At 40.0% G+C, this 13,743-nt stretch overlaps 2 protein-coding genes across 2 annotated transcripts in view; both read right to left on the bottom strand.

Annotated features, from left to right (window-relative positions):
- meak7 (MTOR associated protein, eak-7 homolog) overlaps positions 1-13,743 on the bottom strand; it is a 45,984-nt gene that overhangs the window by 29,486 nt on the left and 2,755 nt on the right. The window lies entirely within an intron of this gene.
- Positions 1,925-13,135, bottom strand: cotl1 (coactosin-like F-actin binding protein 1). The gene is made up of 4 exons (XM_042496160.2): positions 12,690-13,135; positions 11,677-11,759; positions 3,724-3,881; positions 1,925-2,080 (listed from the first exon to the last, which is right to left on the bottom strand). The coding sequence occupies exons 1-4, from the start codon at positions 12,764-12,766 to the stop codon at positions 1,970-1,972; spliced, it is 429 nt and encodes a 142-aa protein (XP_042352094.1). The 5' UTR covers positions 12,767-13,135; the 3' UTR covers positions 1,925-1,969.

Here is a 13,743-nt window from a genome sequence, read left to right as displayed (position 1 = left end):
CTCTGCGTATTGTGTGTTTTTGTTGTTTGTGCGTATCCTCAGAAATCACTGCTACACATATAGGTTTGTCAGTGTGGACACTTCATTGTATGCAGACACCCAATATTGTAGGGCTGTGCCCGACTCTGAATAGTGTCAGTCAAATCCGATTAGGCCATTAAAAAAATATTTGACCATTGTTTTTTTTTCCCGTGTTAAGTTTAAAAGGGAAACAGTGGGACGTCCAGTGTGACAGTGGCATTCATTTAATGTGCTAAACAAGCTAACAACAGATCGACTGTGTGCAACAACAATGTTTTGCCAATGCTGGATATAAAAAAAGCCAGAGTCTGTATCGTACTAAGTTTTTGTGAGCTGTAAATTCAACACTTCCAAGTCAAAGCGAGAATATTATCTCCGAGCCTTACGGTACAGCGTCTCTCTTCCTCATTTGTGCCGCATTTGTCCTCAACCAAAGAGTAGCATGAAAATCAAGAGCACTCTGCAGCAAAATGTGGAGACTAAAAAGGTCCCCAGAAGTACACTGCATAGCTTACTGACTCGCAAACAAAAAGAAAACTACTGCTTGACTTGAAGCATTTGATGACTCGAATCTCCGACTTTAAAAGGGCAGCCCCACAATATTGTAACAGATTCACACCAAGGTTTGCTGTCCATGCCAATTTTTGGATTAGATCCAGTCCATAAAGAAATAGTTTGACATTTTGGAAAGTGGGCTTATTTGCTATCTTGTTGTGTCTTTTAAGTAGATACCATTCTCATGTCTGTGCGTTCAATATGAAGCTACACTCAGCAGCCAGCTAGCTTAGCTCAGTGCAAAGACTAAAAAAGGAGAAAGAAGCTGGCCTGTCGGTCAAAAAATGAGAACCAAAGAACATACCTGCCAAAAATGCATTAATAAAAACATTGTATCTCTTTTGTTTAACTGGTACAAAAACCAACCTGTAAAACCTGTAAAACAATTACAACCTATCATCTTACGATGGGTTACGTGCAGGACTTTATCTTAGCAATGACTTCCCGGAGTCTTTGCTGGTTGTCAGCTGCTTTCGTAGCACTTAAGACTTCAGATTTAACATAGATTATTTATACAACAAATAAATGTTGATTGAGCTTAAAAGGTGCCAGTAGGTAAACTGTTAACTCTGGACAGAGACAGGCTAGCTGTTTTATCCCTTTTTTTTGTACTAAGCTAAGCTAAAAAGCTGCTAATCACAGCTATACATTCACTGTAAAGATGAGAAAGTGGTATCGGTCTTCTCATCTAACTCTGGGAAAAAGCCAAAATTTCTCAAAATATTCTTTTACAACACAAAACCGTTCTTGGTGTCATCATGTTAGGAAATATTTATGTTTTCTAAATCTCAAGGAAGTTACTTCAGTTTGAGCGGTGACAATTTGGCCCTGATGTGCCCCCAGATACTTTTTAATCCTCCACATACACAAACCGATGCAAGCAAGTATGTGAACAATGCAGCTCACAAATACATTTTGTTAAAATCAAGCATATAAATGCCCTAATGCAGATGTTATCATTTATATAGGTGCACCAACAGCATTTGTTCTGCTGGGAGCTGCGCCAATACACGCAGTAAGTACATTAACATTGATGTGTTTTTATTTATTCTGGAGCTCTTAAGGCTAAATTAATATGTTGTTAAACCAGTGAAAAAAAGAGTTTGCTTTTAGCCATGCCATCTTTAGGCTTTATTTGATTAGTATTTCAAAGATTTGCACTGGTTCTAAAAATGGCTCTTGGTGCACCTCTGCTTTGTTTATGCGTACGTTTCCCTTTCGCCAAGCACCCTCTCCATCCCACCTTGTCTTCTCCCCAAGAGGTAGTGTCCCTGCCCCAACCCCCGCCGCCCCCACTTATTCCACCACACCACCCTGATCACCCTCAACCCTCCCAACCCCAACCTCAACCCCAACCCCAACCCAAACCCTTCCAGTGGACTGTGGCACTTCTCTACTCGGCCTGAGCATCATAATTGGCTCCACCAGCCTTCTTCAGCTCTCTGCGAATGTTGTCTGCATCCAGTTCCCTCTGGTCACTAAACATAAACTCCTTGGCAAAGTTCTGCAGAAAGAAAACAGTTCAGAAAACCCAAAGTTACTTTTCATCTGTTGCAGAATGGTAACAGACCTAGTTAATTAGGGCTTGGTAATATTTTACAAAGTTTGTGTACAGACAGCAAAACCATACTTGCAATAACTTAAAGGATTATAAACACATTTAAAAAAATAAAACAAAACAGAAAAATGTTCTTTTAAGACCATATGACACAGAATGCGTCACATGTCTAAAGAGCAAACACCACATCCGTGGCAGTTAGCGTGCTCGGTGTAGGTGGCAGCATCACATTTTCCAGGAGGACCTTTAGCGCACCGTGGTCTCCTGGGTCACTTCTAAGATAATAGCATTTCTGTATTTTCATATCTTATTGCTGTATTAGTGGAGGCTGTTATATGCCTTTTTAAAACGTGTGGTAGTTGATCTTTATGGTCAGAAATCTGGAATATTAATGGCCATATTCAATGTTCAGGAGGTTCTTACAGTGAGCCAAGTCATCCGAGGAGGTTTTCTCCTCTCAAAAACAAACTAACCTGGTGATTTAAACCGGTAAACACACTGAACGAAGCTGTTTCACATTAATAAAGCATGTTTTTCCTGACACTGTTCAGCTCATTCTAAGGTATTCTAAGGTAAGGATTGTTATTTTCAAGTTAAAAAAACAAAACCAAAACATACTTATTGTGTTAAATTCCATTTCTGCCAATATTTCCCCCTAAACCTAAACACTGGACCCATAAAGAGACGCTGTACAGCCATTGATTATCGACCATGTCTATAGCTGTAGGTGTGCTGTAAACAGTTTAACAGATGTCTGTTTTACAATGGTCGTCTATGGGGAAAATACCTTTTCATCCAGTGAATCTCAACTGACTTTATTTTGAAGTGGACCTCATTTATTACACTATATTACACCAACCTGTTTTTTTCCAGTACAGCAACTACTTTATTGCCCTGTTATTGGTTTTTATAGGCCAATTAACATACTGTGCCTTTGTAATGTTTTTTTTTTTTTACAGGCTGTTATGTTGCCGGTCTTTAAGCATAATATGTACTTTTTTGGTTGCAGTGCTTTATATTTACTAAGATTTAAGTAATTTCACCTTAGCCTTGTCATATGTTTTATTTCATTGTGTTCTAAGCCCATGTGCTGACATTTTCTGAAATAAAATTGAATATGTGGCTATTTATCTTATGTGTGGACCTTGAACTAATGTCTAAGGAGAAATATGGATCCCATGGCTGGACAAGTTGTGAACTACTGTTTTAGGCCATAGGGTTTTTTTTTTCATTGCAATACCCCAAGTGGGCACGGGGAAAAATTGGAAGCAGGGCTTAGTGGTGTTCCTAGGGGCTTGGCAGCTGGGATTAACACCACGAAACTGAGTGACCTCTTTCACATGACACATCATTGTTTTTTCCATTGTAAATGTGCAAATATTAATTACTGCAGATTCAGCAAATGACATATCATCTAAAGTCCAGGTGCTTTGTTGTTTTCAAAAATCCAAGTCTGCAACCATACCTCCCCTGGAACCACCCAGATTCCCAAAAGGGACTATTAAAGCTACACTCTCATTTAATCTTGTGATGACAACCATTACTTTAATTGGTACGTCCTCCACATGTGACACCACAGAGTCTCTGACCTGCACGATCTCTTTGACCAGCGACTTGTCTGTGCTGATCTTGGCACGCTGCAGCCCAGTGATGTTGTCACCAATCCAGGTGATGAGAGTGAATTTGGCCCTTTTGCTCATGTCATCTCCTGTTGTGATCCGGACGAAACCGAACAGGCGAGCATCATCTGAGGGAAGAGATAGAGCGACCACGTAAGACAAAACATACACATTAGAGGTTCTTGCAGCTGACATTTTAACACACATCATCCCACCCTACTAGAAGATGCACACACTCTTATGGTGCAGTCAGAGCCTGACACACAAACAGCAGTCTGTTGTTACACCATACAGCACTAATTAACCTCCTGTCATGCTCTGTTTTTCCATCTGCTGACAGAAAAAAGCTCCATATTGTGATTTCATAGTGTCACTTCACTGTGTCATTATGTGTTAGTATGCTGTGGCATCAAGTGTTTCAGAACTGTGTGTGTGTGTCTTGTGCATGTGTAGAAAGACAGATTGAGAAAAAAGAGTTTCATTTTTACAGTGCTGATGAATGCAAGGTTCTGCTTTTTGCAGTTCACCACTGTGGATACTGTGTGTGTGTGTGTGTGTGTGTGTGTGTGTGTGTGTGTGTGTGTGTGTGTGTGTGTGTGTGCGTGCGTGTGTGCGTGCAAGAAGGAAATATTCAGGTCAACAGACTAAATGAGTAAAATCTTGTGAGCCTTGCAGCAGTGACCACGCCTGTCACTCTCTCTGTGGTCCACAGCAGAACTGACTGTGAGTAATTTCTCAATACATGCAACGAGGCTATAGAAGGAACACTTCTGCTGGTTTTCTTCCTAACATTTACCTTTTAAGGCCTTTTAAATACAATTCAAATGAAGCAGTGTGAGCAGAGAACATCACTCTTTAGGCTTATGCAAAACGTAAGGGGCCATGAGAGGAAGACAAGAGCTCAGTAAGGTTAAGAGCAAATAGTATAGACCAGTGATGCTCAACTTATGGTCAACGGGCCAAATGTGGCCCCCAATAGAGTGCTATGCAGCCCTCCCAACCATTATCTAATTAACAATAAAATAAAGTGATTCACACTGGGAATTGTTTTTGTACTTTTAGTATAGATAAGGTGCCAGAGTGCATAAAACAGAATCCAAATAGTGCTTGTTTGTCAAAAAAAGTGCAGTGGAGGATTCCCCCGCAACCCCTGACAGAGGTCCTAGCTAAGCCCCTAATGTCCTAAAATCTTAGAAATGTGTATGGGGCTGCTGTGACTGGCCCCTGGCCTCCTGTCATTCTGCAAAAGTGGCCCCCAAGCAAAGCAAGTTGAGTATCCCTGCTATGGGACAAAGCCTGCTGCAAGGGGTGTGTTAGGTTATGTATTGTAATTTAACACTTTGTTCCCTATATCCCCTGTAAGTGTTATGAATATAACACAGGTCTCTGACATTAATACCTATTGCAAAAGAAACCTTTCCATTGTTTGTGATGCCAAGACTCTAAACTACTGGCAAATTTTGCCAGTAAAATATTTCAGTATTCAAGTCAATTATATTAATTTCCTTGTCAAAAACATCAGATTCTCTATTTCAATTTTTTTCTTTATCAGACAAAACCAGTGGTGCACAGCTGCTATCTACAAGTGACTTATGGTGTCTAATAAATTGAATACGCCCTCTATTTGATGTCACATAAACTAACGTCCGTCATATTGGCAGGCAGAAAACACACTGCTCTCTGTCCTACTAGCAAATAATTGCAGGTATATTACATTTTTACTGGTTAAACTTTGAGCCCACAGAGCTCACAAGGCTTTGTAGTGATAATTCTCTACATAATGACTTTCAATGACACACACACACACACACACACACACACACACACACACACACACGCACACACACGCACACACACGCACGCACACTCAGAGTTACCTGATTCAACTACGTCAAGCAAGGTGGACTTTAAGATTTTTTACTATAAAGTAGGTGTAGTATTAAAGACTTGAGAAACAAAGGCTACATATAAAGTCACATGACTTCAATTTAAACACAAAGTAAACCAAAAGTTTATCTTAAACACACACACAATTGCATTTTGCTGATGTTTGCTGATTGTTTTTATTATATTTGTTATATTCTGTTTGTTAGGTTTTGTATGTAGTAATGTTTGTTATGTTCGAAGCATGCTTTGTGATACTGGGCTATAATAAACTTTGAGATGATTTGACTTGACTACATATTATTGTCATATTTTCCTATCTCTGTGTGACTGACAGAAACTCTGTGTATGCAGGACAGTGCAGGACAAAACCTTTTTCAAGTCTTCTAGAGAACAGTCTAACTACTGACAGAAAGAGCTCTAACACTCATCATGTTTCTATGCAGAATGAACATCCTTACTGGATTATCAACACAAAATCTGGGTGTAAATCCATTTCAGACATACTGGAGATCTATACAGTTCAATGACTGATGACTGGCGGAGGCTTGTGACTCTACCAATAAATTGACTAAAAGTCTGTTTTCCTGCACTAACACCACTGCAGTGCACCATTGATTGACAGATACGCAGCCGAGATCATTCTGTCGCTTTTAAAGTTTCACCAGGCAGCATTTTTATGAAACATCGTCCTAAAACTTAAAGTGGAGCAGCAACAGTGAAGAGCAGGATCGACAGCACCAAACATCAGTCAGTCTATGAACATGAGCACGCTGTGTGCAGCTCACTGCTGGAGGGATGGACGTTGATTATCTTATGTTTTCCAACAATTCATTTAATAGTTTGATAGAATTAATATCAATATTTGGTTTCATTTAAGACATTTATCAAGCAAAGTGCCAAACATTCATTGGTTCTAGATTCTCAAACCAAGTTTTTATGCCACCTTCACGTTGACGCTTTGGGGTTTTAAGGCCGAGCCACAGTAAATCTACATCAAAGAACTAGAGGCAACAAAGGAAGACTGTTGAGTTGCCTGACGTTGCCTGTGTCTCAGTCAAAAAGTTACACACTGCAAAGACTACCGCCACTGGCCAACTAGCAGGTACATTTTGTGCCTGCATGAGAGGAAATAACACTCCACAGCAGCAAAAAGGGAAACCAGAGGATCCAAAGGGCAGATTCAAGTTTCCTTATTTACCAGTTAGCACATTAACAAAACAATTTGATGTTGAAAGAACAAAGGATATTTACTGTGCCCTAGCAACAATAACACAAAAGATTTATGAATAGTTTCTGCTAGAGCTCAATAGCTAAAAAAAAGAATCATAAATAAAGTTTGTTTTGATCTCACACCCTCTTGATTTTAATCATCTGTTTACATTTGTTTCTCTTCTCGTGCACTGAGCTAAACTGCAAATCAGAGTCACTGACATGTTCTATGAGCACTGATGCTGTTTCAACACGACAAGTCAGTGTAAAAAAAGTCAACAACAGTTTACTAGTGCCAACAGTGCAGGACAAAGAAGGATGACATAAGCTCACCGGTGGCCAGACATTGGTCGCCGGCCGACCACCAGCTTGGTGTGTCAGGGCAATTAGAGTGTTTGGTTGAACAAAAAACAAACACTTTGAATACATTCTCTTGCATTGTATTTTCTTTTTTTTTTTTTTTTTTTTTTACTAAAGGAGGGTACTGCAACAATCTAATATTGCACTTCCATAAACCTGAAGTGCTTACCTAAGACAGATTATAGAGGAGTCAAAATCGAAACAGCAGAGGCCAGGTCAGGTTTCCTGACTTAGTAAAAAACTGGAGGTTCCTACACTTCCCATTATGCAACTCAATGGCGTATTTCTTCACACCCTCCCTCGTCTTTGCAATCTCCACATCCCCAGTTTGTAATTTTTGCTTTCTGTTACAAATTTGTTGTCTCCAAGCCCCAGTTAAGATAATGAACACTACTTCAATTTAAAGTGATAACTTCTGAAATGGTTCTAAAGGAGGTTACGAACTCTTTTAAGCCGAGATATCGCGGAAAGGTCAGTTGATATTACTAAATTGCATTAAGTGTTTTTACAACTTGTATTATCTTTATGTGCCTGTTGCAGCAGCTGATTAAGACTTGCTTGGCAGAGCTTCAGCACCACTGTTCTAAGATCAGACCAGCCGCACATTAACAGGAGCAGAAACTACAAAGAGTCTTATCAGTGGGGCCACCAAGGACATTGCTAGGTTCAACACCTTGAACAACAAGCACAATCACCTGATTCATCATGCTGTGACTCTCATGGTGAATGGCCTCCCATTGTTACCTTTTGTACCAGTTCCTCTCTGGTATCTTGAACGCATACCCTCAACCCAACCTGGAGCTCACCCACACTCCCAAACTTCCTCCCTCTGCCAGACTAGTTTGTCCTTCCTTTAAAGCCATGCTGACACTGCATGCATGCCCCCCCCCCAAGAGAAAACTGCACTGAAACTACAATGATGACACAGCAAAAAGACTTGTTTGGAGACACGGTGCTCTGCATAAATTGACTTCATTTCAGCACACCAAAGGTTGCTGGGTGACACTGTATCTTTCTGTGTACACTCTTTCAGCCCACGCTTCGTCCCTCTGCGACACAGCTTGGAAACTAGAGCTGCCTCAGGTGGGTCTGACAAGGAGTTGTGTTCCCAACATGTTAACGGACTCTAAATTTGGCCTTGTTTTTACCTTTACTAACGGTAGGGCCTGAGGATGGTGATGCCAGTCAGTTGTTTAATATGGATCCCCAAAGGATGAATCCTAATAATTTTGGTGGCACTCAGATCTCTTAAATAGCGCCACTCTCAAATAGAAATTTCACCCTTGACCAACACTTTGGGATATGAAACAATATCTTATCTAAATTTCCCTGAAATCTGTTGAGGAAATTTCTGCGTCATTAGAGGACGAATTCTTCTGTTATGTGACCCTCTGACCTTTTCTTCTAGTGCCACCATTAGGCAAACAGTTCATGCTCCCCAGAGGATATACACTTTCAATTTTGAAACCCGATGATCAACTGGCCAAATTTACAAGAACTCCTGAACTCCCCAGGGGGTAAACACTTTTCTCTGCCCTGTGAAAAAATAGCATGTGTGTTTTATTCCACTTTAGGAGGGAGGAGAGGCGCCAGCAGGTGGGAGATTCATTCAAATAAGTCAGCACAAAGTGATGAGGGTAGTTAGCACTTTGGTGTCGACTGGATAAAAACAACAACAAAATAATGCTTAAAACGTAAATAAACTATTTTAATTAAACAATCCCATTGCTCCCCTTCGCTGTTCAGTCTGGCCTCGGAATCGGGACCGGGGGTAGTGACAGCGCCAAAACAAGGTCTGTGTAAAACGTAAAGCCATCAAGACGTGACTATGAGCGTCAGGGGTGTGTCATTTGGATGACATGTTTTTTGTGTGCGACCCATCGCTTGAGATTTAAAAAGCATCTGTTAGCAATTAGCGGCTAATATAAAGAAGAACAGCAGCTGAAAATGTCCACAATACATCGAGACAAAATAAAAAACAATAAACAGAGAACAGATTGCAGCAAGAATGATGAAGTCAATTGTGGTATCATGCTCAGATCAGTCATATGCCAACAAGTAATCACACTGGAGCAGAAAAATGCTGCAGTCGTCTGGTTCTGTGTAAAAATGTGAAGGGCAGCATAAAGAAAGGACTTTGTTGCGGCCCTGTAGCGCGATCTGTGAAAAAGCGGCGCATGAATTCATAGTGAATCTAACAGTTTCTGTTTTCCATAGCTGATTTACTAAATCTCTGCAGCCGACTGAAGGCAGAAGGACAGACATGCTGCTGAATCTGCAGCCTCTGATTTGAGATGTGCCACGCCAGAGCACAGTGCCATTACGTACTACCACTTTTTTCCAACCTACCAATTCCACTTTGAGATATTTGACTGGCTAACTGTAAAGTCTGACCAGCTGGTATAGTACTAAATGAAAACTCAGATCCATGAAGACATTAGGGATCATCCTCTTGGGAGCCTGAATACCTAAGCTGAGTTTCACAGCAATCCAGCTGAAAAGGTTGTCAAAACCTATAACATTTAGTTGGAACTAGAGCTAAAGTCATAAGCATGCATCCTCTGTGGACTATGAATGTCTGCACAAAATCCAACTAATCTACTAGATCCGTGGAAACTTTAACCTGATGATAGAGTTAGAGGAAAAGTCAAGAGTTCATCAAGTTTATCCTCTGAGGACAATGATTTTTTATACCAACTTTATCATCAATCCAACCAATATTGGTCAAACTGTTGTCTGGACAAAAGGAGTGGACGGACTGAACAACACTGCTATCTATCTATTAGATTTCTCATAAACTGATAGTTTGGTGACCTAAAATGAATAATGAATGACACTGACTAAATAAGTTATTTGTGCTGCAACTGTCAGCAGAAATTGTGCTTTAAAAGCCAAATTAGATATAAGGATTTAGGACTTGATGAAAAAATGCCCTGCATGCAGTATTCTCTTGCACTGATCCAGGTTGTGCACACCAGAATTCCTCTATTTCTTGCTGAATATTCAGAGCTAGCCCTCCTCCTCGAGCCTAACTAGAGAGACAAGCAGTTTGCATCAGCTCCTCCTACATTCGGAAGTTTTTTCTGCAGAGTCATAACTTCACTGCTAAATAAGGAAAACAAGCTCAGAGTGAGAGATAGATGTCTGACAATGTGTGTGTCATCTCTGAGCAGGAACCAGTGCCAAACGCAACAGATGAACTGTAAAGAATCGTGATACATGAATTATTTCAACACTGGAATGTGAGCTCTGTAATATCATGAAGGACTGAAGGAGAGTAGCCCTGAGGCAACAGGCTTTAAAGACAACGAGAGCAAGCGTCAGAATCAGCCACGCCCAAAACCTGAGCTGATGCTTTACTATAGAAGACACAGAAAAATGGGAACTTAAACAGAGTAACTCGACATCCAGCCAGCACCCATTCGTTTTTGCTCACTGGGAGTCGTTATCTGAAAGTCCCTACTTGACTTTTTGCTATTTTTCTCCATTTTCTCTTTCTGGGATGAACAGACACGAGCTCTGTTTAGACACAGATACTGCTAATCACTGTGCTGTGCAGTGAATTCACAGCAGACCTGATGCATCATTAAAAAAGACACACACACACAGACACAGACACAGAAACACACATACACACACACACACACACACACACACACGCACACACGAGAGAAAACATGTTTTGAATCAGCTTTATATGGATGCATGTTGATGCTTTTGTAGGTGTATTTTTTAATTCAAAGGTAGTGACAGGTGAAAACATCTTCACTTGTATGAATGGCACCTATACACTATAAACTTACAAGCTGATCTTGTTTTTTTTTTAAATCTAGGAATGCAATTGCCTTGATAAAGCTAAGTAGATATACTTATTAGCTTTGGTTTATTTCATAACTAGTTGTTAAGTTTACTTGTGATGCTATTAAAACCCAAAAATGATGAGCAAAATTAACTTGTCCTTTATAGGCAATAGCACCTTAAGTTTTTAAGTGAGTCAAGTCAGTGAGACTTAACAGTTTTGTGTCGTAAGTATTGACATTTGTGATTAAATATCATGGACTCCTGTTAAAATCTTAAGTAAAAAGTCTTAAGGTCCTTGACAAAAGCTCAACCCTAAGTGTTTCACCTAGTTAACAGACAGGCACAGGATATTGTAAAACAGATTATGCAATGCATACAGTGGTAAGTGCTTTGACAGTGTAGTTAGGGCTACAGGGCTCAAGGCCAATGGGTGACAGAGCACAGAGTCTTAAAAGATTAGTGTCCTGCCAAGTCAAGCTGTGTGGCATATAGGCTGTTTAACTCATCCAGAGATGGAGTGTGCATAACCCCCCCGACACACACACACACACACACACACACACACACACACACTAGTCAGCAGCAGGGAGATGTGTTTCACCCATTCTTGCATTCTACACACTTCACAACTAGGGTGTGATATTTAAAATAAAATCCATGCTTTACCTGTGCACATCCTCTTGAAGTCCTCATAGTCAGTCCCTTGTCCTGCAGGCATGATCTTAGTGCCTTCATATTTAAACGCAGCCCTGGAAGATGCAGAACACACCGTGCATTATGACTCCATGTACCATGCATTATCCAGTCTCATGATCTGTTGATTCACCACAACAGCCTTATGTGTACACCAGACCCATTTTACACACTGAACCATTAACGAAATGCCAAAGACGCCCATGCAAGGTGGCAGCTGTGTGTCAGCCATGTGCAAGTATCACTACTATAACGTTATCCTCTCTGAATACAGGACAAAGGAAATTACTTCTGCCCCGCTGGGCCTGATAACTGTGCAGTGTGTGGCCGCTGAATAGCCAGAATACAGATCAGCTAGATGAGATCGGCGAGGACACTGAATGCTGCATGTATTTCAGACATTATTTTCATAAACACGAGCATTGGAATTAGGGATTATCCATTGTGAAACAATTCACGAGGGTTTCAGTTGCGGGCAACCCCCCCAATGTGGCATCCTAGCGCATATTCAGAGGAACCAGGGCGAACTACTTAAAAATTTCGAGCAATTTAAAGTTACCTTGGTAAAATACAAACGTTATTGTAGCATAAAATAAAAGTCATTACATTTTCTACGTCTTTATGAATTTATCTTTCATTCGGCTTGTATCGCATTTGTCAAACGATGCGTATTTAAATAAAATGTTAAGTTTTAGAAAAGGTCCGCCTCTTATTTTAGCACCCTTCTCCAACGAAAAGACGGCGCAGTGGGCGGTAACTGGCTATGTGAATTTTATAATTGAATGAGAATAGGATTTTTTTTAATAAAAAAAAGCAACGGATTGATTGATTGATGTAACGTTATTTGCAGAAATAAATAAGTGAGTTTTATTATTCAGATGAGGTTCACGGTTGTGCATAAAATATTTTAGAATACTTTTGCAAATGTGCAATACAAAAAACACATTGGTCACAAATTTTAACAGATAAATAACCATACCACTCACCAATTGGTATCCGTGTTATCGTCTCTGACTTGGTTGTAAGCCTCTCTGCAAGCCTCTTTATCGATTTGGGTTGCCATTTTTCGTTATAAACAGGAGCCAAACAGTCGAAGTCAGCGTCGTATCAGTCCAAATCAGACAGAGCTTAGCTACACAGTAATAAAGCAGCTAACTTATACAGTTGCCCTTATGCATCAGACAGCTATAACTGATAACGTTATACAACAGGCTTCTCTTCAAAATCACGACCACTGCAGTGAAACAATAGAGCCAGTCGGGTACGGTAACGGAAAAAGACGGCTCTTGTTCTAGCAGCGAGGTTTATTTCCTGAATATTGCTACTTTATGGGCGTTGGTGATGATGGTCGATCAGGTTGCCAGCACCAGTAGACAGACGGAGGAGTACCCCAGACGCTGGATTCACCTTCTCCCAGTGAATGGTCGATGGGAGGAGGGCCGCTGTCAAGGCAACCGCAACCTACAACTACCTCTTCCGGACATAACTTTCAAAATAAAGTAAAACGTGGCGAAGACAACTATAACAGCACAGATACTGTTGTGGTGTATTTTAATTCAGCTTTATTATAACTTCGCTATGCATTTTTATGCAGAGCAGAATTTAATGATCACTATGTCTTTTCAAAGAGGCGTTTGTGTGTATACAATACAAATATGTGGTAATAAATTAAATTTTATAATAAAGATCTAGACATTTGGTCAATGTATTTGTGTGTGTATAAGTATGTATGTACTGTATGGAAGTATCTCTCTCTCTATATATATAGATAGCTACACACACGTATGTATATATGCAATATATTTATATAAAATGAAGAGTTGTGGAGAAAGGGTAAGATTAAATAAGTGTAAACTTCGTCCTACTCCTTTTCAGGTATGTCAGTGTTTGTAAATGAAATTTATTTTGGAACATGCTTTTTACTTTATTCTGCTTATTTGTTGGAACTAATATAAGTTTTAGTTTATTTAGTATTCACATGTCTAAATAGATTTTCATTCATTCATTCATTCATTCATTTATTCAAAAGAGTGTTTTTTA

This window comes from Plectropomus leopardus, chromosome 7 (assembly GCF_026936395.1).
Source record: "Plectropomus leopardus strain MGB_pleo_1.0 chromosome 7, ASM2693639v1, whole genome shotgun sequence".
Lineage (NCBI taxonomy): Eukaryota > Metazoa > Chordata > Actinopteri > Perciformes > Serranidae > Plectropomus > Plectropomus leopardus.
The sequence above is the reverse complement of the archived record's forward strand: the minus strand, read 5'-3'. Positions and strand labels throughout refer to the sequence as shown.